This window comes from Sturnira hondurensis, unplaced genomic scaffold (assembly GCF_014824575.4).
Source record: "Sturnira hondurensis isolate 20B ecotype Veracruz unplaced genomic scaffold, ASM1482457v3 Scaffold0004068, whole genome shotgun sequence".
Classification (NCBI taxonomy): Eukaryota; Metazoa; Chordata; class Mammalia; order Chiroptera; family Phyllostomidae; genus Sturnira; species Sturnira hondurensis.
The window spans coordinates 2,493,546-2,519,459 of record NW_028076699.1 but is presented as its reverse complement, the minus strand read 5'-3'; the positions used below and the strand labels follow the sequence as shown (position 1 = coordinate 2,519,459).

At 47.5% G+C, this 25,914-nt stretch overlaps 1 protein-coding gene across 1 annotated transcript in view; it reads right to left on the bottom strand.

Moving 5' to 3' along the window:
• Positions 1 to 25,914, bottom strand: part of C8B (complement C8 beta chain) — a 40,623-nt gene that overhangs the window by 10,793 nt on the left and 3,916 nt on the right. Inside the window, exons 2-9 of the mRNA XM_037043167.1 lie at positions 21,845 to 22,001; positions 18,754 to 18,895; positions 16,677 to 16,818; positions 14,083 to 14,215; positions 11,510 to 11,707; positions 7,784 to 8,024; positions 5,638 to 5,766; positions 1,353 to 1,516 (exon numbers count right to left, since the gene is read on the bottom strand). Coding sequence (XP_036899062.1) covers positions 1,353 to 1,516; positions 5,638 to 5,766; positions 7,784 to 8,024; positions 11,510 to 11,707; positions 14,083 to 14,215; positions 16,677 to 16,818; positions 18,754 to 18,895; positions 21,845 to 22,001 — 1,306 coding nt within the window. The remainder of the gene's footprint in view (positions 1 to 1,352; positions 1,517 to 5,637; positions 5,767 to 7,783; positions 8,025 to 11,509; positions 11,708 to 14,082; positions 14,216 to 16,676; positions 16,819 to 18,753; positions 18,896 to 21,844; positions 22,002 to 25,914) is intronic.

Here is a 25,914-nt window from a genome sequence, read left to right as displayed (position 1 = left end):
ATCATATGCTTGGCACTTGGCATTCCCAATGCCCAGGCTAGCATATCCGACCTGTTTAGATAGGTAATCAAGGCAATCCACTAACTCTCAGTTTTAAATAAAGGGTTCAGATAAGAGATAATTAAAATGTAAGTGCCAGGGGTCTATTTTTCCCTGAACTCTGTTCTCTCCTATGCCCATATATGATACTAACCCATGTCGCTGTGCCATCAGCCAATCCTAGATTTCTCTGGAGCTGCCTGCAATGCTGTCCTTCTCGATGTCTGCCCACGTGTCACTACTGAACAAGTGGCAGAGGAGAGGATTTGAATGGCAGCCTTCTTGTTCTGTAGAAACTAGGCATTTGACATACAAATGAAGACCCTATAGAAAATTGCCAGGAGTGCAGAGCGCTAGCCCCTCAGCTCCCCGCCTCCTCTGCAAGAGTAAATCTCCAGGGGCCGGAGGCTGGATGCTCCGTGACTGATGAAGATGAAGGCAAGAAGAGGATGGTGTGAGATATGACATGGACACCGTCCTGAAGGCCCCACAGGCAAGGACCTACCGCTGCTGATGTGTATGACAGTCTCGTTCCAGCAAATGTCTTTTTAGTTTAAGTTTGCAAAACCGCTCTTGTTTGGGTGACAGGTGGTTGGGATCATTATTTTTTTAAAACTCTGGAGGGGAGGGAAAAGGTGCAAGTCTCAGGTCCAGACCTATCGGAGACTCCCCAGCAACCACAGATGGGTGCAACCTCTGTGACCTTGGTTTTTATCAGCCACAAAATGGAGATAAGCACACTTAATCTGAAGACTTGTGGTGATTAAATCCAATAAGACTGTTAAAGCCCCTGTCCGAGTGTCATGAATACATGCCCCAAAGATGTCAGCGATCACGGTGATGTATTATCCTGCCCTGCAAGATATGCCTGATGTGTTTTACTGTTCAGTGCAGACTAGATTGCTCATCCTTGCATGTCCCTCTGTTTCCCTCCAGAGCCTCAGTTCCTATCCCACTGCAGGAACACAGCAGGTATTTGTTGGTTGCCTGGATGAATATTTAAATGAATAAGTGAATGAGCAATTCTCTGATGAAATGGAAGCAATAGTAACAAGGCTGGAATAGAAGCTGATGGTTCATTTTCTTCAGCAACTTGGGGGCCCAAGTGAGAGGGAGTCAGGAGTTCCTAACCGGTGCTGAGCAGTATCTCGTAATTGGTTCATTCCAGCTGTATTTTCCACTATAAGGTATGCATCTCATGATTAGGGGCTGGGTTTCATTGAGCTCTGTATCCTACCTGCTGGCTCACAGTAGCCCCTCATGGCTGTTTTCTGAATAGAGAGAGGATGGGTAGAGAGGCTGCCAAGTTTTACCTTGATTTTGATGATGTCTGGGTTGTACTGCACTGCGTCGCCCCACTCCTGCATCAGGTCTGCCGTCGGCAGGTCCCTGTAAGCCAGGGCGGTGATGTGCTCACTTGCTCCTCCTCGCACTCGGACCACCAAATCCTCTACCATGCTGTTTCTGTTGTTTCTGTCTGACATGGACACAGAGACCTGAAATGTCAGGGAGTCTACTCTTGCACCTTAGAATTTGCTGCAACCCAGCTAACAGCCTGGATACCATGATATTCACGGAGCTCGCCCTGGAAAAGTGGGTAGAGAAGACACATCCCTGCCAGCAAGGGGGGCACACTGCAAGGGGCAAAAGGCAGCTCACCCAATCACATGCAACGCAAGTTGGGGACAGAACAAGAGGGACATTTATTTTGAGCACCTATAAATGCCAGTCACTAAGTTAGTCAAGATAGATAGATATCAGATAGATAGATTAACAGCTCATAGGTATGTAAAGAGATTAGTAGATAGTTGATAAATAGATACATACCTACATACATATATAAATTCATATGACTAAGTTGATAGCTCATAGGTAAATAATTAGTAAATAGATAGATATATAAATCTGTCTATACATAGGAATAGATTCATAGATCATAGATAGGTAAATAGATTGGTAGGTAAGTATTGATCATTCACATGTCAGTCACCACTCTAAGTGTTGTGCATGTCTTCACTATGACATAGAAAATATGTAATTCTTACTTAGCAGAGGAGAAATCTTAGGTGCTGGTGTGAAGGAATGTATGCAGATAGCTCTGCCCAAGCTCTAGGCTGCATTGCTTCTTTGTGTGGGATGACAAAGCTGGGAAAATCTGTAAAGGCTGGGCTTTACAAAAGAGTGTCCACTATAGGCTGATTATTATTTTGATGTTTCTTGGAGTTCCCCAGAATGCTCTCAGTCACATCAGTGAGTCATTTCCATTCTAATTGATCTATGTGCCCAAGGCCAAAAGAACTGGTGTAAAGTGACTACTCAGCTCTGAGCCTGCAACAGCTGAGCACCATATGAAGCGAGCCTTGCATACTGCTGGTAGTGGGGGTAAACTGGTACTACTATTTTAGAAAACAGCTCAGCACTATCTAGTCTAGAAAAAGAACATACCAACAACCCAGGACTTCCGCCAAGATGGAGGCATAGGTGGAAACACTGTGCCTTCTCCCACAACCAAGTTTGAATACAACAAAGGTTTGAAGAACAAAGACATAGCCACAAAGCATAAAATTGAATTATACGGAAGTCCGACAACCACTAACCATTCAACGGGACGGTAAGAGGGGCGGAGCCAGCAGCGCAGCAGGGTCGGGCAGGACAGATCCCCCGACCTAGGCACGCAGGCAGCCTGGAACCAGTCGGGGTGCGGGGCAGACTGACCGAGGTCGCACAGTCGTGCACAGTGAGATGGACCACACGGGCCCCAGGGGGCGAGGGCTGACGGCGGTGGCACACTCACGTGCAGTGGGACAAAACTCAATGGTGGCAGCTGCCGCACCTGTGGGGGCCGCGGCAGGAGATGGCAGACAGGACGCCATTGCTTCTCTTTGACCCTGCCCCCACATACAGCGTCACAACCCAGCGACTGAGTTGCCCTGCTCTGGTGAAGACCTAGGGCTCCGATCCTGCTACAGAACAGGCATGAACAGCGCAAAAGATGGCGCAAGAAGAACTCAAAGTCCCAGAGCCCATAACTCTAAGTGGCCGAGAAATTGCCAGCCTCTCAGAAGCACAATTCAAGACACTGTTTATCAGGATGCTCACAGAACTGGTGGATTATAGTCACAAATTAGAGGAACATATGAAGGCTAAACTAATTGAAATGATGGAAGATGTCCAGGAAACCAATAGCGATGGAAAGGAAACTGGGACTCAAATCAATGGAATGGACCAGAAGGAAGAACGAAACATCCAACCAGAAAGGAATGAAGAAATGAGAATTCAAACAAATGAGGAGAGGCTTAGGAACCTCCAGGACATCTTTAAACATTCCAACATCCGGATTATAGGGGTACCAGAAGGGGGAAAGAAACAGCCACAAATGGAAAACTTATTTGAACAAATAATAATGAAGAACTTCCACAGTCTGGCAAAGGAAATAGACTTCCAGGAAATCCAGGAAGCTCAGAGAGTCCCAAAGAAGTTGGACCCAAGAAGGAACACACCAAGGCACATCATAATTACATTAGCCAAGACTAAAATGAAGGAGAGAATCCTAGAAGCAGCAAGAGATAAGGGGACAGTCACCTACAAAGGAGAACCCATCAGACTGTCAGCAGATTTCTCAAAAGAGACCTTACAGGCAAGAAGGGGCTGGAAAGAAGTATTCCAAGTCATGAAATCCAAAGACCTACAGCCAAGATTGCTTTATCCAGCAAAGCTTTCATTTAGAATGGAAGGACAGATAAAGTGCTTCTCAGATAAGGTCAAATTCAAGGAGTTCATCATCACCAAGCCCTTATTATATGAAATGTTAAAGGGACTTATCTAAGAAAAAGAAGATAAAAATATGAACAGTGAAAGGACAGCAAACTCACAGTTATTAACAACCACACCTAAAACAAAAGCAAACCTAGAGGACAGCTAGATCAGGAGTGGAACCATAGAAATGAAGAACACATGGAGGGTTAGCAACAGGGGAGTGGGAGGAGGAGAAGGGGGGAGAAGGTACAGAAAATAGCATAGACAGTAGGTAGAAAATAGATGGGGGGAGGGCGAGAATAGTGGGGGAAATATAGAATCCAAAGAACTTGAGACACGTGGTTATAAACTAAGGGGGGGGGAATGGTGGGGGAGGGAGTGTGTGGGTGGAGGGGAATGAAGGGGGGGAATAGAACAACTGTAATGGTATAATCAATAAAATATATTTTAAAAAAACCCCAACAGTTCCATTCCTAGGTGTGGTCTCTGGAGAGACACTGCACAGGTAGACCAGATGCCTGAGTGAGAATGATCACAGTGGCATTGATTCCAAGGGTGTGAAGTAGCAAAAGACCCAAACTTACAGTAGGACAGACAAAGTGTTGTATTCAAACAATGAAGTACTACGCAGCCATGGAAATGGACTAATTATGATTGTACACAAAGACATGATGTTGAATGAAAAGAAACCCCACAGAACTGAAAAGATTACATTCCATCCACCCATGGCTCAAAGACAAGCAACACTGATCCACACGGGTCAGCGATACGTATGGGAGGTGAAACTACTAAGAAAGGAAGAGCATGGTTAACACAGGAGTCAGGAGGGTGCGATCTTGGAAGGGAAGGAAGCGGTTGTGATTGGTGAGGGTTCTGGGGTGCTGAGCAATGTTCTCTCTCACGACCTGGATGGGGGGTTGCTTTGCCAGCGGTCTTTAAAGAGCACCTGTATCTTATGTATGCCTCCATATGTAGGACACATCTTCCAACCCAGCCCCACCAAAAGGAACCAATAAGCCACATCAGCCACAGTGTGAGAGATCGTTCTAGAGAAGCAGTTACTTTTTGTTGTTGTTGTTTTGTTTGAGCTGTGGAACTCTTTCTCACGTAAGCTTAGTAAGTCCTGCAGATGAAGGAGGGCGGCTTGAGGTGCAGAAGGGGCTGGGGACTGGAGCCCTGCCCACCAACCTCTCTTTCCTCCTCCACTGGCCGTGGTGTATCCCAGCTCCCTTGCGTGGCCTTTGAGTTTCCTGCTCCTACCCTGGCTCTACACCCTGGCTTCAGTACACACCCCCAGTCTGGCCTCTCCTGGCACGAGGACTCTGCTGCATGATTTTTGATTTTGCCTGCTCTTCTAGTCTCTCTAAAGCCGATTGTCTCAGGCAGGGGCTAGTCTTCTCGCTTACCTCCCTGACCCCAGTATCCTACCTCTAGCCCAGCCAGCTCCAGCTAAAATTAGCCCCTGGACTAACTTTCCATTGTTAGATTTTTTTTTCCTGCCTAAAACACAGCCTTGATACTTGACTCCTGCAGTGGCAACTCAAATGATGCCTCCCTTAGGAAGCCCTCCCGGATGCCTCAGGCTGGGTTTGGTGCTCATCACTGACTTGTCTTTGGTTCTTTGTTTGCCTACTTCACGTGAGGATAGAAATGCAATTTTATCCATTTTTTGTATGTCCTGCACATAGTAGGGCCTAGGCAAATTTTTACTGAATAAATTACTATTATTTAAATTGAAATGTCTTGGAATATCTGGTATTTAACATAAAGAAAGATGAGACCCTGGAGGTGCTCTAGAGGGAAAGAGGCTAAGCGTAGGAGTCACAGGCCCCTGCCACTCACCTTTTATTTCCCTCAGAATATCCGTGCACGTGGCCAGTGACACGCCAAGCTTGAGGTAGACCACCTTTATTGCAGCACCAATTTTAAAACCTGCTTGGGCGCAGGCATGAACATCCTTCAGAGAATAATCTGAAAGAAGCAAGAAAAGAGGCTCTTGACCTAAAGGTGATTCATCCTGTCCCTTTCCCTGTGTTGATTCTAGAGGCCTGGCTGGATATCATGGGGCCACACAGGGACTCGGGTGCAGATAAATGGGTAGCCAGCCCGATGACAAGAAATGCAAGCAGCTACTGCACCAGGGCAGAGACCTCCTAAGAGATCAGCTGTCAGCTTCCCCGGCAGCCTCCTGAAAGACTCTGAGGGTTCTTGCCTCCCGCCAAAGAGGGGAAGTGATCAGAGAGCCCTTTTCTAAAAACGTGGTTCCTTCTCAGCTCTCGAGGGATTGAGCCGATGAATATAGGCTGCTGCAGTCATCTCCCTTCCCGTGACCCACCCTTGTCTCATCTTTGATGTAGTAGAAAGAGCTTGTTAATTGACTAAATGAGGTAATGCATATCAAGTGTCTGGTATAATGCCTGGCAAAGGGGCCCACTCCAATTCCTTCTTCGATTCTGGATCATTTCTCACTTGTCCCACCCTAATTCTCCCCAAGGCACCCTCCTCCCCTGGGCGAGCTGAAATCTCAGGTACGCCCTGGAAGCACCTTTCTGCTGCACTTCAGGGCCAGTGCAAGACCCGGAATCTTGACTACTCAGGTTGTCTAGTGGTATTGGTGCAGATTCCCCAAAGCATGTTTTTTGGAAGATGAATTCCTTGATAATATCTCTTACAATTCTTGTATTAGGAAGTGTTATAAAAGAAGGGACTTCTGTGGTCAAGTAAGTGCAGCCGATGCCATGTCAGAACAGGCGGAGGGTCGCCTCACGGCGGCATGCTTGGGAAATGCCTGAAGGGGGATCTGTCATGCCCCCCCGATTTGTTTTATCCCAGAGCCCATTTGAGAAACCATGAGACTCACTTTTAATACGACTGGTATGGAGAAAGGTACCCTCGATGTTGGCAAAACTGGGGCCACCGTGACGTAAGCTTACATCGTGCACCATGTGGCTCCCAGCAAGTGCTCTGGACTTGGAACCAAGCCCCGGTTCTGCCACTGTGAACTCTGTGGCGGAGGGCAAGTCATTTAGTCTGACAAGTGCCACGCTGTTGGACACAGTACTGGTTTGGGAACGCAGGAATCACGCCTTAGACTTGTAGTTAATTACGAGTGCAAAGACTGGCAATATCTGTTTGGAGAATGGATTATAGAGGAGGGATGGGAGCTGAATATTAGTTTGCAGGCTATGGCAAACAATCTGCAACCTTGGTATTTAAAGTGTGTTTATGGGACTGCAGCATTGACCTCATGTCAAGGCTTCCCAGAAACACAGAATCTTGGGTTTCGCCAGAAACCTACTGAGTCAGAGTTTGCCTCTTACAAGATTCTCAAATAATCCACATGCACATTTTGAGAATTACCCGTCCTGGCGTGAATGTAAGATGCTAACAGTAAAGACAAAGATAAAAGGCAATTGGGGGCTAAGCTGATGGGATGATGGGACTTGCTGATAGGTTGAAAGGAAGGTACAAGCATTGAGGTTGACTCCTAGGTTTTTGCCCGAGTCTCTGGGTTGGATGACAGGACTATTCTGAGCTGTGGATGACTATGGAAGAAATATATTTGGGAAAGAAAAGCAAACGTTTTCTTTAGGGGGCACATTAAAGTTGTGATGCTTGTTAGGCATTCAAATGGAGATATCAAGGAGGCATTATGACAGAGAAGAGAACCAGGAGGGATGAAACTTGGAAGTTATCTGCACGGTGAAGACATCGAAAGCTCTGAGATTGGGTGCTCCTGTCTACAGAGGAGTTGGAGAAGGAGGACTGCCTGGAATGAGGGCTGGGTAAAGAACCAGCCTTGCAAGTTAAAAAAAAATGAGGAAGAATCTGCAAATGAAACTGTAAAAGTACAGTCAGGGAAGGAGAAGGAAAGCAAGGAGCACGACTTAAAACTCTCCCCGCAACTAATGGAAGCCCTTCCTTCCTGTCACCACACACAGCTCACACAGGCCCCGGGAGGAGAGCCATGGTCCCCTGGGCCACGCACCTGCTTTCTCCATGGCCTGTTTGTTCAAAACGAGTGTGTACTCATAAATGCCCCCAAGCACGGCCTCTGTGATGTAGTGGGTCCCGAAATCGCGGAAAAGATCTCTGTATTCCCCATAGCCGTACTCCAGGGGGAGTTGCTTGACCCGCTGAAGGAATTCGTGATGCAGCATGAGGCTTCGGGATTTGAGCTTGTAATGCGCCACTTCAAGGTCGGAGCGCGCATGCAGAAATTTGCTTCCCTAAATGAAGTGCCAACATGGGAAAACCAGACCTTTCAAGTTAGGAACCTGGAACGGCAAGATGAACTTTACAAATACCAGCCGATGTTCTCGGTCTGGGGTCATCACTCTTATGATTCCTTTAGGATATCTGAAGGAAGACAGCCTCTCTGACCTGTCTCATAAATATTCTGATGTCCTTTTCAGCTTGGAAGAGCAAGCTCTTCACTCGCCTCCTTAAAGTAGCAAATACGGAATGAGAAGGGGAGGTAACCAGAAGCAAGACATGGCAGGGGGCAGCAGGGGCACCTGTGGCAACAGTGTTGGGACACAGGATGTGCTGACCCCCAAAGGCAACTGCTTTATGTTCTTCAGAAGAAAAACTGCTCGAGAAAAAGTAAAAGCAGCGCTTTAGGGAGACATCATCGTGTACAGCAAGACACAATCAGCCATCGCCTGCACGCCAAAATCAATGCCTGGCTTTGCAAATAAAGTTTCATTGGAATACAGCCACGCCCATCCGTTCATGTCCAAGGCTGCTGTCACACTGCAGTGGCGCTGTTGAGTAGTGTCAACAGGGCCTCTACGGCCCCACGAAGCCCCTTTGGCCCTTCAGAGAAAGTTTGGTGACCCTGGCTTGTGGGATCATCTGAAAGGTGGCGAGCTAGGTGACGTGCAGACACCCCGGAGCTGTTCCTATAACCCGAGGGCGGAGGCTGCTACACTGCTGTGGACGCCGAGAAAAAGGGGAAAAGTGGGAAGGAAGTGTCCACCGGGTACATTCTACCCCAATATTAAAACTTCCGCAGCCTGGCAGATCAGTTCCAGAAAGCCACGCCCACTCTGGGTGTGCCCCCACCCAGGGCCCTCCCGGTGTCTGTCTGCCTGGCTCCCACCCTCCCTAGTCCTGCCCCAGTGACTCCTGACTCCCTCCTTCCTTGCCCCTCCAATCTAACTAAGCTGTCACTGGGTGCTCTGTTCATGATCTTCCCAAGTATCAGAGGCTTCATCTCTTGCTTGGGTTATTATAAAAGCTTTCCTACCCACTTCTCTTCTTTTTCTAATCAGAACTGACATCCTTACATTCTGATCGCATTATTATAATGCTGCTCTGGGCTGGAAACAAACCCTTGCACTGGCTCGCTGTTGCCTCCAGAATAAAATCAGCTCCCTTACTTTGGATGCAGGAGCTTCACAATCTGTGCTCCAGCAGCCTCTCTGGCCTCGGCTCCTACCGCCCTCGGGCCTTCCTCTGCTCACCTTACTATTCCGTCACCCACACCGTACCTCAAGCATCATCTCACGTTTTACTGCTCCCCGCCCTGCCATTTTATTTCATACTATAATTTGGCACACACTGTTCCTTTTGCTGAAACTGCTCTTCCCTCCCTTTTCTGCCTGACACACGCCTACTTACATGTTCAATCCTTGCTTAGCTATTGCCGCCTATTTGATATCATCTCTGAATTTCCTGTACACATACTCTGTTTTCCATGATTGCATTGCACTTTGCTTTTATTTCCTTCATAGCATACACAGTTCTGTATTACAACTGCTACTTGAAGATTAAGAGTAGGTTACCTACATACACATTTGTCTCTTGTACTGACTGTGAGTGTGAAAGCAAGAATCGTGCTATATTCGTCTTTGGGTCCCATGTCTCTAGTTGAGTGCCTCGCACAACATCAGCAGCCTTAAGTGGCTATTTGAATTATGGAGGTAGGGAGACAGAGAGGGAGCGGGGGGGAGAAGAAAAGGAGCGAGAGAGAAGAAGAAAGTGAGGGAGTAAGTGGGTAGTACCCTTCGTTTTCTCTCTTAGCAAGGAAAGTCCCTTCTAATCCATTCTCTCCTTCATCATGAGCACCTACAAAGCGCCATCCTGAATCTAAAAATGTGAAAAAGCAGCCTTTGCTGCCAAGGAGCCTACAGCCTGGAAGATGAGGAAAAATAAACCGAGATAATTATAGTCCTAATAAAGGTTTACTACCCATTCTCCACTGGTTGGTATTTTTGCAGCAGAGATCTCTCTGAGTGCCTCACCCTTTCTTCTCACACAAATCACTGTCAACTTGAAGTCTCGGTCTCCCCATGTACCTCTCAGATTAATCTTCTGTTATGTCACACCCAGGGTGAAAAGGCTCAGAGAAGAAAATGCACCACCCTCACTCTGGAATTCAAGGTTCCTCACGTCTGCCTGTTACGTGTTCTCCAACATCACACATCCATTACTTCCCACTCCTATTACTCCTCTTCCGTCAAGGAAGGCTTTGACCTTCACCTTATGGGCAATGGGAAGCAGATCAGATGATCAGATTGGTATCATAGAAACATTTTTTGGCAGCATGGACATTTGAAGGGGCAAGTTGGAAGACAGGAAACCCCTTACAAGGGCAGAGCAAGAGATGACAGGGCCTGGGATAGTTAAGATGGGATCAGAGTTAAGATTTAAAAATATTAAAGAGTTATTTATATTAGAGGATTTGGTGGCCAAAAATGGTAGAACTAAAGAGAAAAGAGAATCAAATATGAGTCTGAAATTCTTGGCCAAGGAAAGTAGTAGAAAAAAAAATAGTTCACATAGAAAATTTAGGAGGAAGAACATGCTTTGGAGTGTCAGTGGGGTACCCAGGGTGATGCCCGGAGGAGTAGGTGAGAGCTGGTGAGAGCTTAAAGAAAGGTGAGGAGTAATGATGAAGGCTCATGGTTTGTCCACATAGAGGAGGGAGGTTAGCGGAAGGGGTCACCCAGACTGGCTGTAGAGGAAGAAAAGAAGATGCTGCAAATTAAGGAACAGGCGGAGAGCCCTGGCCAGGGTGGCTCAGTTGCTTAGAGTGTTATCCCATGCACCAGAAGATTGGGGGTTCAATTCCTGGTCAGGGCATAGACTTTGGCTGCAGGTTCAGCTCCCAGTAGGGGCATGTATGGGAGGCAACCAATCAATGTTTTTCTCTCTCTCTCTCTGCCCCCCCCCAAATCAATATACGCATTTTTTAAAAAGAAGAACATATAGAGATATTAGACCCCAGGAAGGGAACTGATAAGGAGCAGGAAGAATACAGGAGAAACGGGTGTATGATATGAGGTCAGCTCCACCAAAGGCCCCCCAAAAGTCAGAGAATAGGTCTTGGGTGAATTTCTGGAGAGGAATGTCGGCTGAATGTTTGAGGTAGAAGTCAAATTGCTGGGTTTGAAAAATCAGAGATAATTTGGTCTGGCACAGCTATAATCTTAAATTAATGAAAACCAAGGGGGAAAGCTTCTTAGAAAACAAGGGTAAATAATTTGAGAAGGCCACTCCTGGCTGGGTACTTCTAAAAAGTAAGTTGACATAAGACCATGGTATTTTTTGCGTGTATGAAGGATTTTCAAGATAACAGAAACGTAATTGGTTGCTAGGACTGGTAGTAATGTGGAATATAAACACATCAGTGGGCATGAAAGTCAAAATGAATACTTTTTTTTCAAAAAAAAAAAGAGAAATTGAAGAGCAACAAAAGGGTACTTACAGTATGAGAGAATCGTTTGGTTTTGCGAATAAAATGTTTGTTAACATCACTTGCCGTGTTCACGCCAAATTCAAATATTCCAGGTATTGCAAAACCAAACTTGGAACTAGATTTGCTGGTTTCCAACTTTGAAACATTACCTTCATAATCTAAGTATGATTCATATTCTGCCAGGGCAAATTCATATTTGCCTTGGGTCTAAAGAAAGAAAAAAGAACATGTTTTTATTTCATTTGATTCACATCAGTTCAGTAAAAGTCCACAAACATCCACGGTACTCTTCCTATGTGCCAGACACTGGACCGGGGGCTCTGCATACAAGAAACTCAAAGCCAGCTCCACCCCCCCATCCCTCCCGGGGCTCCTGATCCAGCAGAAGAAACAGAGGTGTTGAATACTGGGGGGAGATATTCGAACCGAGTGCTTGGTTTGGATTTGAACTGGCAGAAAGGTAGGAGAACGTTTGGGCTGGGCGCTTGGTTTAGGCACAGGCACGGAGGTGGGAAAGGGCAGAATGTGTTTAAAACTGCACAGGTTCTAGTGTGGTTGCCTCAGAAGACACAGGAGTGAGGAGAAGAGAGCGGTGTTGTGAGAGAATGTGCTGATACACAAACGCTGAGACTTCTGGATGACTTGCTCTCAAGTGGGACTTAATCCAAAGAGGAGCCGAGCCTCAGGAAGGTCATTCTAGGACAATATGGTGGTTGGATTGGTAGGGACGAATTTGGGGTCAGAGATGCAAGCCAATGAGGAGGCTGTATGAGGAATGCTAGGCAGGAAATGAGGGTCAGACCAAAGGTGGTACAGTGGGAATGAGGGGACAAGAGTGGAAAGATGCCCTTGAGAGACCTCAGAAGAGCTCCCTGCTTAGAAATCAGGGCTGATTGTTTTGTGCTTGGGGGAACTGCCAGGGGTACTGCCTTGGTGGCTCTGGAGTGACCAGTCCCAAATTGCCTCCACTCCTACCCCAACAATCATCAGCTTCTAGACACTTGAGTTTCCATAACACCTCAGCTGCCAGTACAGAGAGGGAGACATGATTCCAGTTGCCTGTTGGGGCCTAGAATAAGGCTGCCATTTTCAGGTTGGCTGACCTTGAACATCTGACTTCATCTGTCCATGTCTTAGCTCCTTCAAGTGTAAAATGCAGACAATAATTATTCCTGCCATTGGGCTTGTTCCGAAAGTTGTGTTTATTTGGGTAAAATATTGTGCAGTGCCTGGCACAGTACTCAAAAAAAGTCGGCCACAGAGAGGAGAGACTGAGACACCCAGGTAAAAGTAGGTTTACAGTTGTGAGTATGTGCAACAGAGTGTATCCTTGTATTGTTATTGATTAATCATTGCATTATTTTTCATACAAACAACTGTAAACCTACTTTTGCCCCCTCCATATACCCTGCCTGGGCCTGGTTGATGAATGGCTGTCCTAGGATCCTCTCCGGGAAGTACAGGCTGTGGAGAGGGCGCCGGCTCCATGGGCAGGGTGTTTGTTCCAGGCTCCCTTTTTCTTTGTTGGCCAGTAAGTCCATGTGGGGACAATGTGAGCAGAAAGGGTGGTGGGTGGGGTAGTGGCTTGACCTCCAGGAGTGCATGGTTTTCGAAGTGGAAACCACCGTGAAGGTCATCTAGTCCAACCCCTCATTTCACAAGCGAGGACAGTGAGGCCCAGAGTGGGAAAGGAGCTGAGGCTGAAGCAAAACTGGGACTGGAGGCAGAGCCAGGCCTCGGCCCTAGTGTCTCCTCAGACCTTAAGTGTGTGTCACTCACAGGAACACAGTCTGTTCGAAGCCCTGTTCTCTGTGAGAACGCTTTCCAGTTTGCACGTGCCTCACAACGGCTTCTGTCGGTAGAGCTTCTTACGACTTCGAATGCTTAGAGCAACGCCCGGTTCTAACAGGCAAGGACTTGGTAACACTGAGAGTTAACGTTTCCCCGAGGGCCACTGCTCAGCGGGTGTGCTGAGCACTTCACGCGTTCCTGAAGTAGTCCTCTCCCCGCAGGGGAGAGCCTTTGTAACTCCCAATTTAACCATGGGAGGAGGGGATCAGCCAAAGAACACATGTGAAGGGCCCATGGACATGGACAAAGGTGTGGGGATTGACTGTGGGAGTGGGGGCTGGGCTGGATGGAAGGGGCAATTAGGGAAAAATTGAGACAACTGTGCTAGCATAAGCAATAAAATATTTAAAATAAATAAATAAATACAGACAAGAAGAGGGAGACTCGGGGCATTTAGGATCACATAGTGGGAAATTGCAGAGCCGTCAGTCACGTCAGCAAGACTCCACACCCTGAGCTATTCTTCTGTTTTCCTAGTAGCTTTTGATACTGTCGTTTGTATAGTTACTGCTACCACAGCTATTGCTCTTACTGTGTGCAGCACATCGGCCTCACCCCATGGCGTGAGGAAGGAACTGCCCATTTTACACATGAAGAATTGAAGCTCAGAGAGATAAAGGGATGCCCCAAGCTCGCCCAGTCGCAGGCTGCAGGCCTGGCCTCTCAGCCATGCTGGCCGGCTTCCCCCTGAGTGCTCACTGCCCTGGAGGGACCTCCTGGCTGCCACGTACCTGTGGGGTGTAGCTCTCCACGTTGTATGGCTTCCTAAACCTCGTGTTCAGAATGTAATGAGGGGAGCACCCACCGCCATAATACCTGTGATCGAGAACCGGGCCCTCCAAGCTGTTTGTGAACAAATTAACCCTGCAGGGAAGGCACAGAGAGGAAGAAGAGGTGTGGGTAAGCAGTGAGCTGGGCAATGTTAACTGGTAGATCCACCAAACAGCAGATGGTCCTACAGAATTTCTTGGCATGGCATTCAAGGCCCCTGAAAGCTGGTAGGAACCAGCTTTCCCACTTCATCTCTGGACACTCCCACCCACGACCTGCCCTAATCCCCCGCTCCTTCTCTTATGTGTAAGTGCTGTTCTTTATGCCTAGAATGCCCTTCCAGCCATTTACTGTTTTTTTTTTTCTTTATCTGTCAGGATTGAGCTCTGCCATTGCCAGTTGTATGAAGCCTTCACTGACACTTGTACCAAGCTGGGAGAGAGGCCCTCCTATGACCTTGTGCTTGTCCCATTCATGCAGTTATTGTTCTGTACTGTTACAGCTGTCTGACAAGGGTGGTCTAGTGTAATAGGTGAGAACACAAATTCTGCAGCCAGGAGCCTGGGGTCAAATTCCTGGTCTGCCATTTATGAGTTACATGACCTTGGCCACACCATTAACCTCTCTATACCTCAGTCTCCTCATCTATAAAATGGGAACAAGGAGAATACCTACCTCATGTGGCTGTTGGGAGGAACACACACATCCTATTTGCTAAGTGTTTAGAACATTGCTTGGTCCATGATAAATGCTTGTTATTACTTCTGTGTCTGGTGTCCCCACTGGATTGCGTGCCCCTGGAGGAGGGGGTTTTTCTCCTGAATTTCTGTATGACCCGCATCACGAGACAGCGAAATAATCAGCATTTACTGAGGTCTAACTGAAACAGACACAGGAGTGTCGTGGTGACTCAGCACCCAGTGCAACACCTCAGGGTCCCCGAAGCCCCGGGCGGTACGCAGCATCGTGTCCACTTAGAGTGGACGGAGATGCCGTCCATAGTTAGACGTTATTGCTCACTCGTCCTGTGGCCCAGGCCTGACTGCAGCTGAAGGTTCTTCTGGCTGTTGCTGAAAGGAGCTGTATCTCCTTTCAGCTTCTACCCGTCGGCCTCGGTTCTGTTCCCAACAGAACTGCCTCAAGCTCTTTTCCCTAAGGCAGAATGTCACGTGTCATTAAAAAATTATATATTTATTTATTTTATTTAACAAATATAACGTGGCACTTACTTTGTGGAGTCACTGTAGTAGTCAGTTTACACACTTTGATTCATTTAATCCTTACGAGATAGGGATTATTATTATCACACCCACTTAACAGACGAGGAAAGTGAGGCACAGAGAAGGCAATTGACCTGCCAGAGAAACAAGTAGTGGGGCCAGGACTCTGCCCGAGGGACTAATTCAAGAACAGAGGCTGCATTCTTCCACCACACAAACTGCCTCTCACTCGCTAGTTTCCTGCAATCCCATGAGCTCCTTCAGTCCTCCCAGAACTTGAGGGAAGGGTTTACTGACTTTCTGCTACTGATGACAAAACCGAAGCCTCCCATAGACCAGTGCTTCACCTGAGGTCTTGTGGCCGGGGAGCTCGGACCTCCACTATCTCCACTCAGAGTCCCCTGCCAGCTCTGAATGTTCGCTCTGTCCCCTGGGACGGCCATGGACCCCTGGGAACTGTCTTAACTTTTCCAGGCCTCAGTTTCCTTACAGAGGAGGTGGCAGTTGTAATAATGAGCATATACGGTGGCCTTGAGAGGATGTCTTCCCCATGTGAGGAGTCGCTTTCTCTCTCTCCTATTCAAATAACAGCCTTTTAAGACTGTGATTCGATTTTTGTGGAGGAAGAGGGTGCATCCCAGCAGGGCCACTACTCTCCTCCCCACACTGTGTCATATACGGTGATTTTTAATGCCCGTGAGGGGGGCTTCTCACTCTTGACCCCCAGAGGCCGAGGAACTGCAGAACAGAGCAGGCAAGCAGGGCAAACACCAGGCCCGTTTGGTCCCTTCTAACCCGGTTCCTCTCACCGTGCCAGAGGACGGGACCGACTTAGAGACCCCCAGCAGCCTGTGACACAGACTGATGGCAGACCCAGCCTGGAAATCCATTCTTTCCCTAGCTGCTTAGGAGCCTCTTCTCTGGGCCAGACCCTACCCTGGGGCCCAGGGCTACAGAAGCAGATAGAACCTCCCATGCAACTTGGAGATGGGATTCGAAGGTAAGGCTTAGAAAACTCCTCACATGGTCACAGAGCAGGGGCTAAATGCACACGTGTCCCCGAGGCTCACAAGGAGCCTCTGTGGTCTCCATGCACAACTCTGTCCCTAGTGTTCCCAACATGGCCCTCCCTGTGGCCCCTGTGTGTCGATGGGATGTGCTCCTGCGGCTCCTTGGAACTGTCCTCGGAGAGCAGCCATTTACATCCACTTACACCTCAGCCTTTTGTCAGAAAGGTGAAAAGAAACAACTCTTTGCACACCGGTTTCTACTTCTTTAGAACTACATTTAATTATCTGCCTCTCCATCTGTATCATAGAAACACAGTAACTTACCCACTAGCCAGATTGTCAATTGCCCAGTACTGGTCCACTTCTTGTTGACACTTTTTATAAATCCTTTTACAGTTTGCCTCGTCTGACTGGTCCCCACAGTCGTTGTCCCCATTGCAAAGAAGTCTGCGGTTTATACACCTCCCTGGGATGGAAAAATGATGTCACACACAGTTACAGGGCTGTCAGAGGGGAACTCATGCTGTGAACACTTATTGGGCACCAGGTACCTTCTAGACCTTTAATACTTTCTTTGACACATATCACGGTGGGTTGGTAACAGCTTTTACATTTTGCCCCCCCCGCAAAGAGGCCAGTGCTGTATGTCTGTAAGCACTTCAAGGGGGGATTATTAAGGGAAGGAAAGGGTAAGTGCCTGGTAGGCAGAGGCTGAGTGGACTTCTCTCCTTGAGGCTGGGGAGAGAGGTGAGTTTGGTGGGTCCTGCAAATCATACCAGCGGTGTGACTTTCCTTATGTGACCTAACCCCCCCACCTCAACTTACTCATCTGGAGAATAGGTAAGTCATCATACCTACCCCTAGGGTTGCTGGGCATTTAAATGAGCAAATAGAACAGTATTGACTCAGGGTGTGTACCCACTAGGTGTCATTATTACTGTAATTAGTGCTTTTGTGTGGGCCAAGGGCACATTGCTGGTAAGTTTTCGCTGCAAGATCAGAACCTATAACTGCCTAATCACAATTATTTCCAGGAAACCAGACTGCCTTTCAGACTGTTGCCATGTGAACTATTTTTGACTACAAAAGTATTTGGACTACATGTTTGAACTTGTTTGCAGCACTTGACTAACTTGACCTCCTCTATTATTTGTACATTCTTGGGGGATGAAGCCCATAACACAGGCAACCCTATTTCCTTAGACGTGTCTGGTCAATTTTAACCAATGTTCTTGTGGTGTGAAAGGCAGAAGAACAATGATCTGGTCCTCAAATGTTTCTTACAAGGCATTAAACAAAAGCCTGCCCGAATGGCCATTATGACTTTGGTCAGAACCCCGGAACACTGGCTGTAATGAGTCTGTGGACACACTGTAAAACAGTCTTTCAGATTTATTGGATGGAGTTTTGCATTTGCAGTGAGCCTTAGAAATTGTTCTACAAATCCCTAACTCTTTCTTGAAAGATCCCAAAGCATAGCCCACATGGTTACAGTAAGTGTAGAGACTCATAGCTCCTATCTAGATAATTTGGGTCAGTCAAAATACTCTCCTTTTTGCTGGACACTTGCAGAAATAGAGATGCATCTGTTTGCTTGAATGAGCCAGATGAATGGGTTGAAAAGACAGGTGATTACTTAGTCCTGCAGGTGATGATTATTCATTCGTGTGCTCCTTCTTTCCTTCTGTCTGTCCATCCATGTGTCCTTTTTTTCCTTCCTTCCTTCCTTTTGTCCAACATGTTTTTGCTGGTACAGCATGCCTTAGGGGTTATGCTGGACTTGGTGACGCACAAATGCAGAAGACAGGAACTGACCCTCCAAAGATTTTTCAGAGCTCACCGACGCTGACCACCCTTATTTAACTGGTTCAGGCTCTGCCTCTGACAGAGCCAGCTCAGCTCAGGGTCTGAAAAGAGCTCCCACACCCACCGCGTCGCTTGAAACTCCTAACAAACTTGTAAGGTAGTAATGTCACTTTGGATTTTCTGTTGAGAAAGGTTAAGGGACTTCTCCCAAGGCACAAAGTCAGAAAGAGACAACTCGGGATTTCCGATTCCTGCACACAGCCTTGGGGTGTCCTTAGTGTCTGTGAATGTGATCAGAATCCCCAAATTTCTAACTGCGGCTTTCCCACCCACCTGCTGTATAACCTTCAGCAAGTAACTCTTCCGAGTGTCAAGTTCTTAATGTGTATAATGGGGATAATAATTAACACCAACTTCACAGGATTGTTTGATGAAACAATACATGTAGGAGGAGGTAGAGATTTGGAGATAAGGTGGCCTCCTTGCCTGACACACGGCTCTGATCTTGAGCATAGGCAAGAGCCGGCACCACAATCACCGCCTGCCACTGCCTAATTTGCCAGCTTCCCCTTCCCACCCCTGTGCCCCTCTGTACCTGTCTGTGCACACACAAAGCCTTCACATCGCACTTGACTTCGGCACGGTGCAGTGGTAACACAGTCTTCGGCTTCCTTGTCAGAGACTCTGCATGGGTCCCCGTGGAACTGAGAGGGTCGCAGCAAGGTCGCATGTCGGTACTGGAACAGAGAGATTCAGGGTGAGCCGAGGGCTGAAGCTCACGGACCTCGGGTGCTTAGGGATATGTGCTTAGGGCTCCACGTTGCCGTCAGCTGCTTGCCTATTTCAACTGTGCTGTGAGCTTCCTGCAGGCAGGGACCTTGTCGGATCTCTGCATCTGCAGTGATTAATAGAGGTTTGCTGGACGTGGGGAACCCATGGGCTCTGGAGTTGCCAAAGGTGATGAGCAGATTGATGGGGCCCGTTCAACAGCACGAAGCCACCGTCTCTCAGCTTGATTACTGCACAGGGCTGACTCAGTATTCTTATTTACTTCAGTATCTTATAAATGCAAAAGCCTGTACTTGGAAGCCACAACAGACTCTGATACTTTCTAGTTATGTTGGGCAAGTTACTTAACTTCTATGATTTCAGTTTACTGATCTTTAAAATGGAGATAATTGAGTACGTAAAGGGACAGTTGTGAAGTTTCAATTACATATGTGATGTATATATGAAATCTCATTGTGTTTTCTGATATAGGGTAGGCACTCAATTTCGGGTACTTACTTTTCTTTTTTATTATTAATAACCTTTAGCAGTCAGTCTTTATCTCTACCTTCCAGTTTGTTCATTTCAGGAATATTGATTGAATTTCCGAAATATTGACTGAACCACCCAATGGTTGGGAAAAAAAGGTAGGTATTATTTGTGCTTGCTTGCTTTGTCTGTTTTAAATCATAATTGTGCCCCCTGGGCTGCCCTCAGGGAGGTTGCAGGTGGTGGTAGGCGCCAGGTTGTGAGGTGGGTGGCCTGACAGAGGACGTAGGCAGTGCTCTGTGACTCGTAGGGGCATTTCCAATGCACACTTAGGAGATGGAAAAGTGTCATCTACACTGAACCCCGAGGGCTGAACAGAAAGGCTGGGCAAGTGTGGAGAGCGCTGTGAGGAGGGGAGAGAAAAGCAGTCTGGGTAGAGGCAACTGCTGTGCCGAAGCCGAGAGACCAGAGAGAACCGGTCTCCTTCCTGGAAGTGAAATTCGTCATGGCAGCAGTAAAGAGTGCGAGACGGAGAGAGGCCAGAGATGGGGGAAGACAGAGCAGCAGCAGGCAGTGCAGGGCTCTCCGGGCCCCGGGGAGGGTGGATTCAGTGTGTCGTTGTGGGGCCATGAGGAACCATGGCAGGGGAAGGGAGGGATCCGATTTGGGTGGCTTCCCAGCTGGCGCACCGGCCAGTTACAGTCCAGACTTTGGTGAAACAGAAAGGGGACGCCAGGCCGGCAGCCCCTTTGCCGAATGGCGCACTAACCAGCCACAGTTAGTAATTGTACACTATCTGGAAATCCAGAAAAAAATTAAAAGGTGTAGACAACTATTCACCGACGCTCCTTTGCACGTCCAGAGGGGCTTTCTTCCTGGAGGGCCGAGGCTGGCTGGACGGGGCTAAGGTCTGAAGAGAAGACTGTGAGAAGGCTATCCGCAGCCACTGAAGGGAAAACTGGTTTGAGGAGTGTGGAAATGTTGGAGGAAAGACATCTCCCAACTCCAGTTTGGAAGGTTTGACGACTCCTCCTCCTTCAGCCAGTGACCCGCTGACAGCAGGGACGCCAGCTGAGGGACGTGAACTCCGAGTGAAGAGCTCTGGACGGCTGGGGGAATGGGTGACTCGTGCTGAGTCTTCCTGGTTTACGGTGCAGATGAAGCAATTATCCAGATAATTGGATCAATGTTGATAACTTCAGCAATAAAGCCTACTTTGGGAACCAAACGATCCGGCTTGGCTCTCCACATCGATCCAATTAAGTGTGTAATTGTTTCGGGCCACTAGCCCATGGTCGGTTTGGTTTCCCAGGGAGCTGAGGACACGGCAGCCATTCTCTGACACATCTGCTGCTCTCAGCGCCGGGATCCCGGGTTGGCTCTCCTGCGACGAGGGAGCAGGAACGACAAGGCTGCAGAGACTACGGTTTTGATGGGTGGAACGCTAGACGAGAAGCCAGTGGCCCGAGTTCAATGCCTGAATTTGCTACTAGGGGAACCTGAGATCGCAATTACCTCTCCGTTTACCCATCTGCTTAATAGAGAGTGTGATAACTATTCTCCCTTCCTTACAGGGATATCAGAAAATACAATGAGATCAAACAACACTTATTTATGGAACACCTGTCATGTGGCAGAAGTTGGCCTACATAATGAAGATAAAAAAATGGAGTAAGCCTTTAACAGCTCATAGTTTAATGGGAGGCTAAATAATAAAAGAACAGTACGTGATAAATGCAAGGATACAGAGGGAGAGGGAGCTATTACATGTCATAAAAGGGCGCCTCTCTAACTGTAAGTGGGGTTGAAAATCAGGGAAGGCTCCTCAAAAAACTGGTCCCTGAGCAAGGTTTCAAATTGTGAGTGGGTGTTAGCCAGTAAAGGAAGAGGGAAAGGTCATCCTGCCTGGGGAAGGAGCACGAATAAAGGCGCAGAGAGAAGGGGTAACGGTCAGGGAAATACCACTGTTCGGTGGGCTGGAGTGGGGGACGTTTTACGGGGATGCAGGCCAGGCCTAGTCATGCGGTCTAGCCTCTAATACCACGAGCATGGCCTTGACCCTAAGGACCATGGGTAGGCATTGAGTGGTTTCAGGCTGGGGAAAGGCAGGTCAGACTTGCACTTTTGATGCCTCCCTCTGGCTGCATGAGGAAAGGTGGATTGAAAGGGCAAGGTTGGAGGCAAGAAGCCTAATTAGGAAGCTGTTAACATGAGCAAAGACACAAAAGTTTAGAAAAAACCCCTGAAAGATCAAAGAAAGAATGTAATTGCTACTCGGCAGCACAGAGAAATGGAATTAATTCATTAAATCAACCAACATTTACAGAGGTCCTACTATGTGCCAGGTACCATCAGTAGCGCCTCAGCAAGTCTTGCTGAGGATTAAGGTTCCTGGAAGCTCAGCGATCTCTCAAGGCCTGGGCACTTACCCTTTTCTTCTGACAGGGATCACACCTGGTCCAGGAGGACCAGCTGGACAGCTCACAATCAACAGGTATCAGTGCGACATCCACACTCCGTGTGTGCCTGCTCTTGGTGAGGCTCCCATTGACTGCATCTGACTCAAGAGAGGGTGGCCTTGCACCTCTAAAAAGTCATCGTGAGAGAAGGAAGTCAAATATCAGATGGGAATTAAATATACATACAACCACCTATCCATCCATTCAACAAATATATGTTTGCTCACTTGTGCAAAGCTATTAGTCTGTCATTCAAGCACAGGTTAATTCATCTAACAAATATTTATCGAATACCCAGTGAGTGCCCGACATTATGGCCAGCTGTGGTCGAAAGTGTATTGAGCTTGTATCAGAAGACGGTCCATCAGATTCCTCAACAGGGACTTTGCAGGCCAGAAGGGATTGGCAAGAAGTGTTCAAAGTGACGAAGAGCAAGGACCTACAACTGAGATTGCTCTATCCAGCCAAGCTATCATTTAGAGTGGAAGGGTGGATAAAGAGCTTCCCAGGCAAGAAAAAGCTAAAGGAGTTCATCACCACCCAAGAAGTATTATATGAAATGTTAAAGGGTCTGCTTTAAGAAAAAGACAAACAATATGAACAATAAAATGACAAAATGACATATCTATCAACAACTGAATCTAAAAAACATGATATGTGAACAAGCAGAACAGAAAGAGACTCGTGCAGAGAACGTTTTGACATTTGCCTGATGGGGGGGAGTTGGGGGGATGGGTGAGAAAGGTGAAGGGATTAAGATGCACGAATTGGTTGTTTCAGAATCGTCCCATCGTCCGGGGGAAGACTGGGAATTAAACTTTCAGAAACATTGTATCTCCCTTAACCCGCCCTGATCCCACTTAATGTACCGCTACAACCACATACTTCTTGGTATTTTAAAAAGACAAAATTATAGTCTAAAACAGAAAAAATAACATTTTTAAATTGCTAGACTATGTACTATAAACTTTGATATGATAACTTCAGTTTAGGCACATGACTCCTCTCAGAGCCTAATTGCCAAAAATAAGTTGCTTTCCATTGCTTTTGTCAGAATACGGCTTTCCAAGTAAGAGCTACCCAAGTACTTCTATCTGGAATAGAACTACCCAGTATAAGCCGATGAACCCCTGTGCACAACTCCATAAATTTAAAATATTTCTTCAGCTAGTGATTTTGGATAAATTAGCTACTTAGTGCATTACCTTAACATCAAATATTCTAAGTAACTGTCGGATTTAAGGAATAGGTATTTACCAAGTGTGCACGAAATGCTTCTTTCTCCCTGCCCCACCTCCAGCTCTCAGGCTATATATATTTAAAATAAATGTTGAGTATTCACTAGTTCCTATGAAGACAGGAGAAGAGAAGACAGTCCATCAGCAGCTGGGTCATCTTGGTCTGGTTTTGCAACCTGTGTGAGCTTCCCTTTTCTCATTTGTATGGTGAGAAAATCACACCCAGCTCACAAGACTGTTTCTAGGATCAAATTAAATGTATGTGAGAGCATTGTGTAGACAGTGCAGGGAATACAACCAGCTGGATGTAAGATCTTAAGCAGTTCTCCCCCCAGCTCTGAGCCTGTTTTCATGGCCCAGAGAGGGAGAGGTGTGCACAAGGTGGTCTTCAGAGGGCCTCTCACAGTAAGAGTCTATGAGACATTTACTGAGAACTGACTGTACTTGGGGCGCTGTGCTATAGGAGATGCAGAGAACTACATATACCACATGGGTTCTGCCTTCTGGAACTCAGAGTCTGCCTCCAAGTAGGAAAGGAGAAACATATGTTGGCTCTTCCAGAATTTTCCCAGTAGGCAGGGTTGTAAAGTCTACAGTCTCCACAGCCACAGCTGTGCGTTAGGACCTCACTGTGACTGCCAAGGGGAGGCTGCAGAGGAGTGGGGAGAGGCTGGAGGCAGGAAACACAGGTAGATGGCGTGTGCGGTCGGCCTGATGAGTGACATGATCCTGTGGGGGCTAGAGAATGGGGGTAGACAGACATGTGAGATGTTTCTCTGGTGGAACAGATAGACAGTGATGGGTAATTGGATGGGGTCTGGGTTAGAGAGAGGGGTTTAGGTTGATGCTGCTTTTCAGTCTGAGTGTGTGGGTGGGTGGGCAACACAGGAGCAAAGGAGCTCATCCGGGGAGACGTGTCTGGAGCATGCTGAGTCCCAGTTGCCCACGGAACACCCAGGGGGAGTCATCCAGTAAATGGCCCCTGCGTGGTTTTAGAACATGTGTGCTACAGATACAGCACAAATCCGATCATGGAAAGTGGTGCGAGAGGATACGACTGTTTTCGTGAGGACGATCAGGTCGGGGTAAGCTCTTGGAGAGCTTCTGCCCTGCCAGGAGACAGGAGAGACTGCAACCTGCAGTCCAGGTGCCACAAAGGTGCAGAAGTGAGGGGAATGGGGGCCACCTGGGGAGGGGGCTGCACAGGGACAGGCAGACAGTGTTACATCTGCAGAGCAGTCAGGCAACGTGAGGCCTCAAGCACGTCTAGAAGACAAGGCCGTGCTGTTTGGCTAAGGTCCTGACACAAGCCGGGGACACTCAGTCAGAGAGTGAATGAATGGCTTAATCTGACTAGGCCTCCAGCTTCCTCGTGGAGTATGATGGGTATATGATGAATTTTCTTTTTCTTCCATCTGAAAGAGCGTGTAAGCACTGTAAGATTCTTTGTAATTGATGTATCTTTTCAAGACACAAAGAGGAAAAAAGAATGTGAAGAGAGGAGAAAGAGCACTGAGGTTTGCTGAGTGCCCAGGGCTTGCCCAACCCCATGTGAGGAGTCTTAGCCTGTGCTGTCCTTGAACGCTGGCGGCAGTGCTACGTGGTGGCCCTGCAGCTCAGCCGCCTGGCCGGGCAGGGGGGTGGCCTAGGGCCCTGCAGCTGGTGTGTGTGGCCGTGGGGTGGTCGGCTTGACTCTGGAGTCTGTGCTGCGCCTCCGCTGCACACAGCCTGGAAGTGAACCTGGCCAGCGTCCACTCCACCAGTCCCCACGGTCTCTTCCATCGCTGTGTCCAAGACTCAGTCATTAGGAAGAGAATCACACAGTTCCCACTGTCCCAGAAACACAGTCTATCACTCCAGACAAGGTCATTAACCAAGACATTCTCACTTGGCGAAAGTCCTAAAAAGAGGATAATATTAACTACAGTGAAATCTGTCTCCATGACCACCCCAGAGACCTGCAAAAATCAATTGCCTAGTAAAGTTAGATCTTTAATGAAAGGTCAAAGACTCCACTAGAAACCACAGGTGGATACTTTAAAATGGTAACCTGAGGCAGGATGCCGGACGCCAGCCAGCGGGATGCAGGGGGCACTTCAGGGTGTGTTTTTCTACTCATTTGCCCAGGTTTGACGAAGCAACACCGTCTGTGATTTGGCTGCTCCTAAGTGTGTATTTGACAGCGCTGCTGGGTGTCCTCTTCCTGTTTCAACTGAGAAGCAGTGACTCTGGCCAGGTAGGCGAGTCAGTTAGAGTCTGAGTCGTCCCACTGTGCCAAGATGGCGGGTTCGATCCCTGGTCAGGGCACACATGAGGAGCAGCCGATCTACGCATAAATAAGGGGAACAACAAAATCTATGTCTCTCTCTCTCTCACCCTTTCTCTCGCTCTCAAAAAATCAGTTAGAAAAAGAAACACATTGTGTTTTAGCAACTATCAATCCAATTTCAGACTATACTTGAGACTGAGTTGATAAGTAATGTGCACACTTGTTATTATGAGTCGCAATTATTTCCTTCTCTGACATTTGAAGGCCTGTTAATGGGCAACATGATCGCTTATAGAAGGAACTTGGTAAACAGTGGTTTTAAACAGCAGATCTCTCGTTTTTGCACCCAATTTTCATTATGGAGGTGGCAATATAAGAAGTAATCAGCTGAATAAATAGTATGTTTGTCAATTACGTTGGGCGAGATGTGTGTGGTTTATAACTACTACAAAATGCAAATTTGAAAGCTAGCAGTAAATTGCATCTTTAATTCCCGGGAATAGTGTGGATGTAGGAAAGGGCGGGGCCATCAG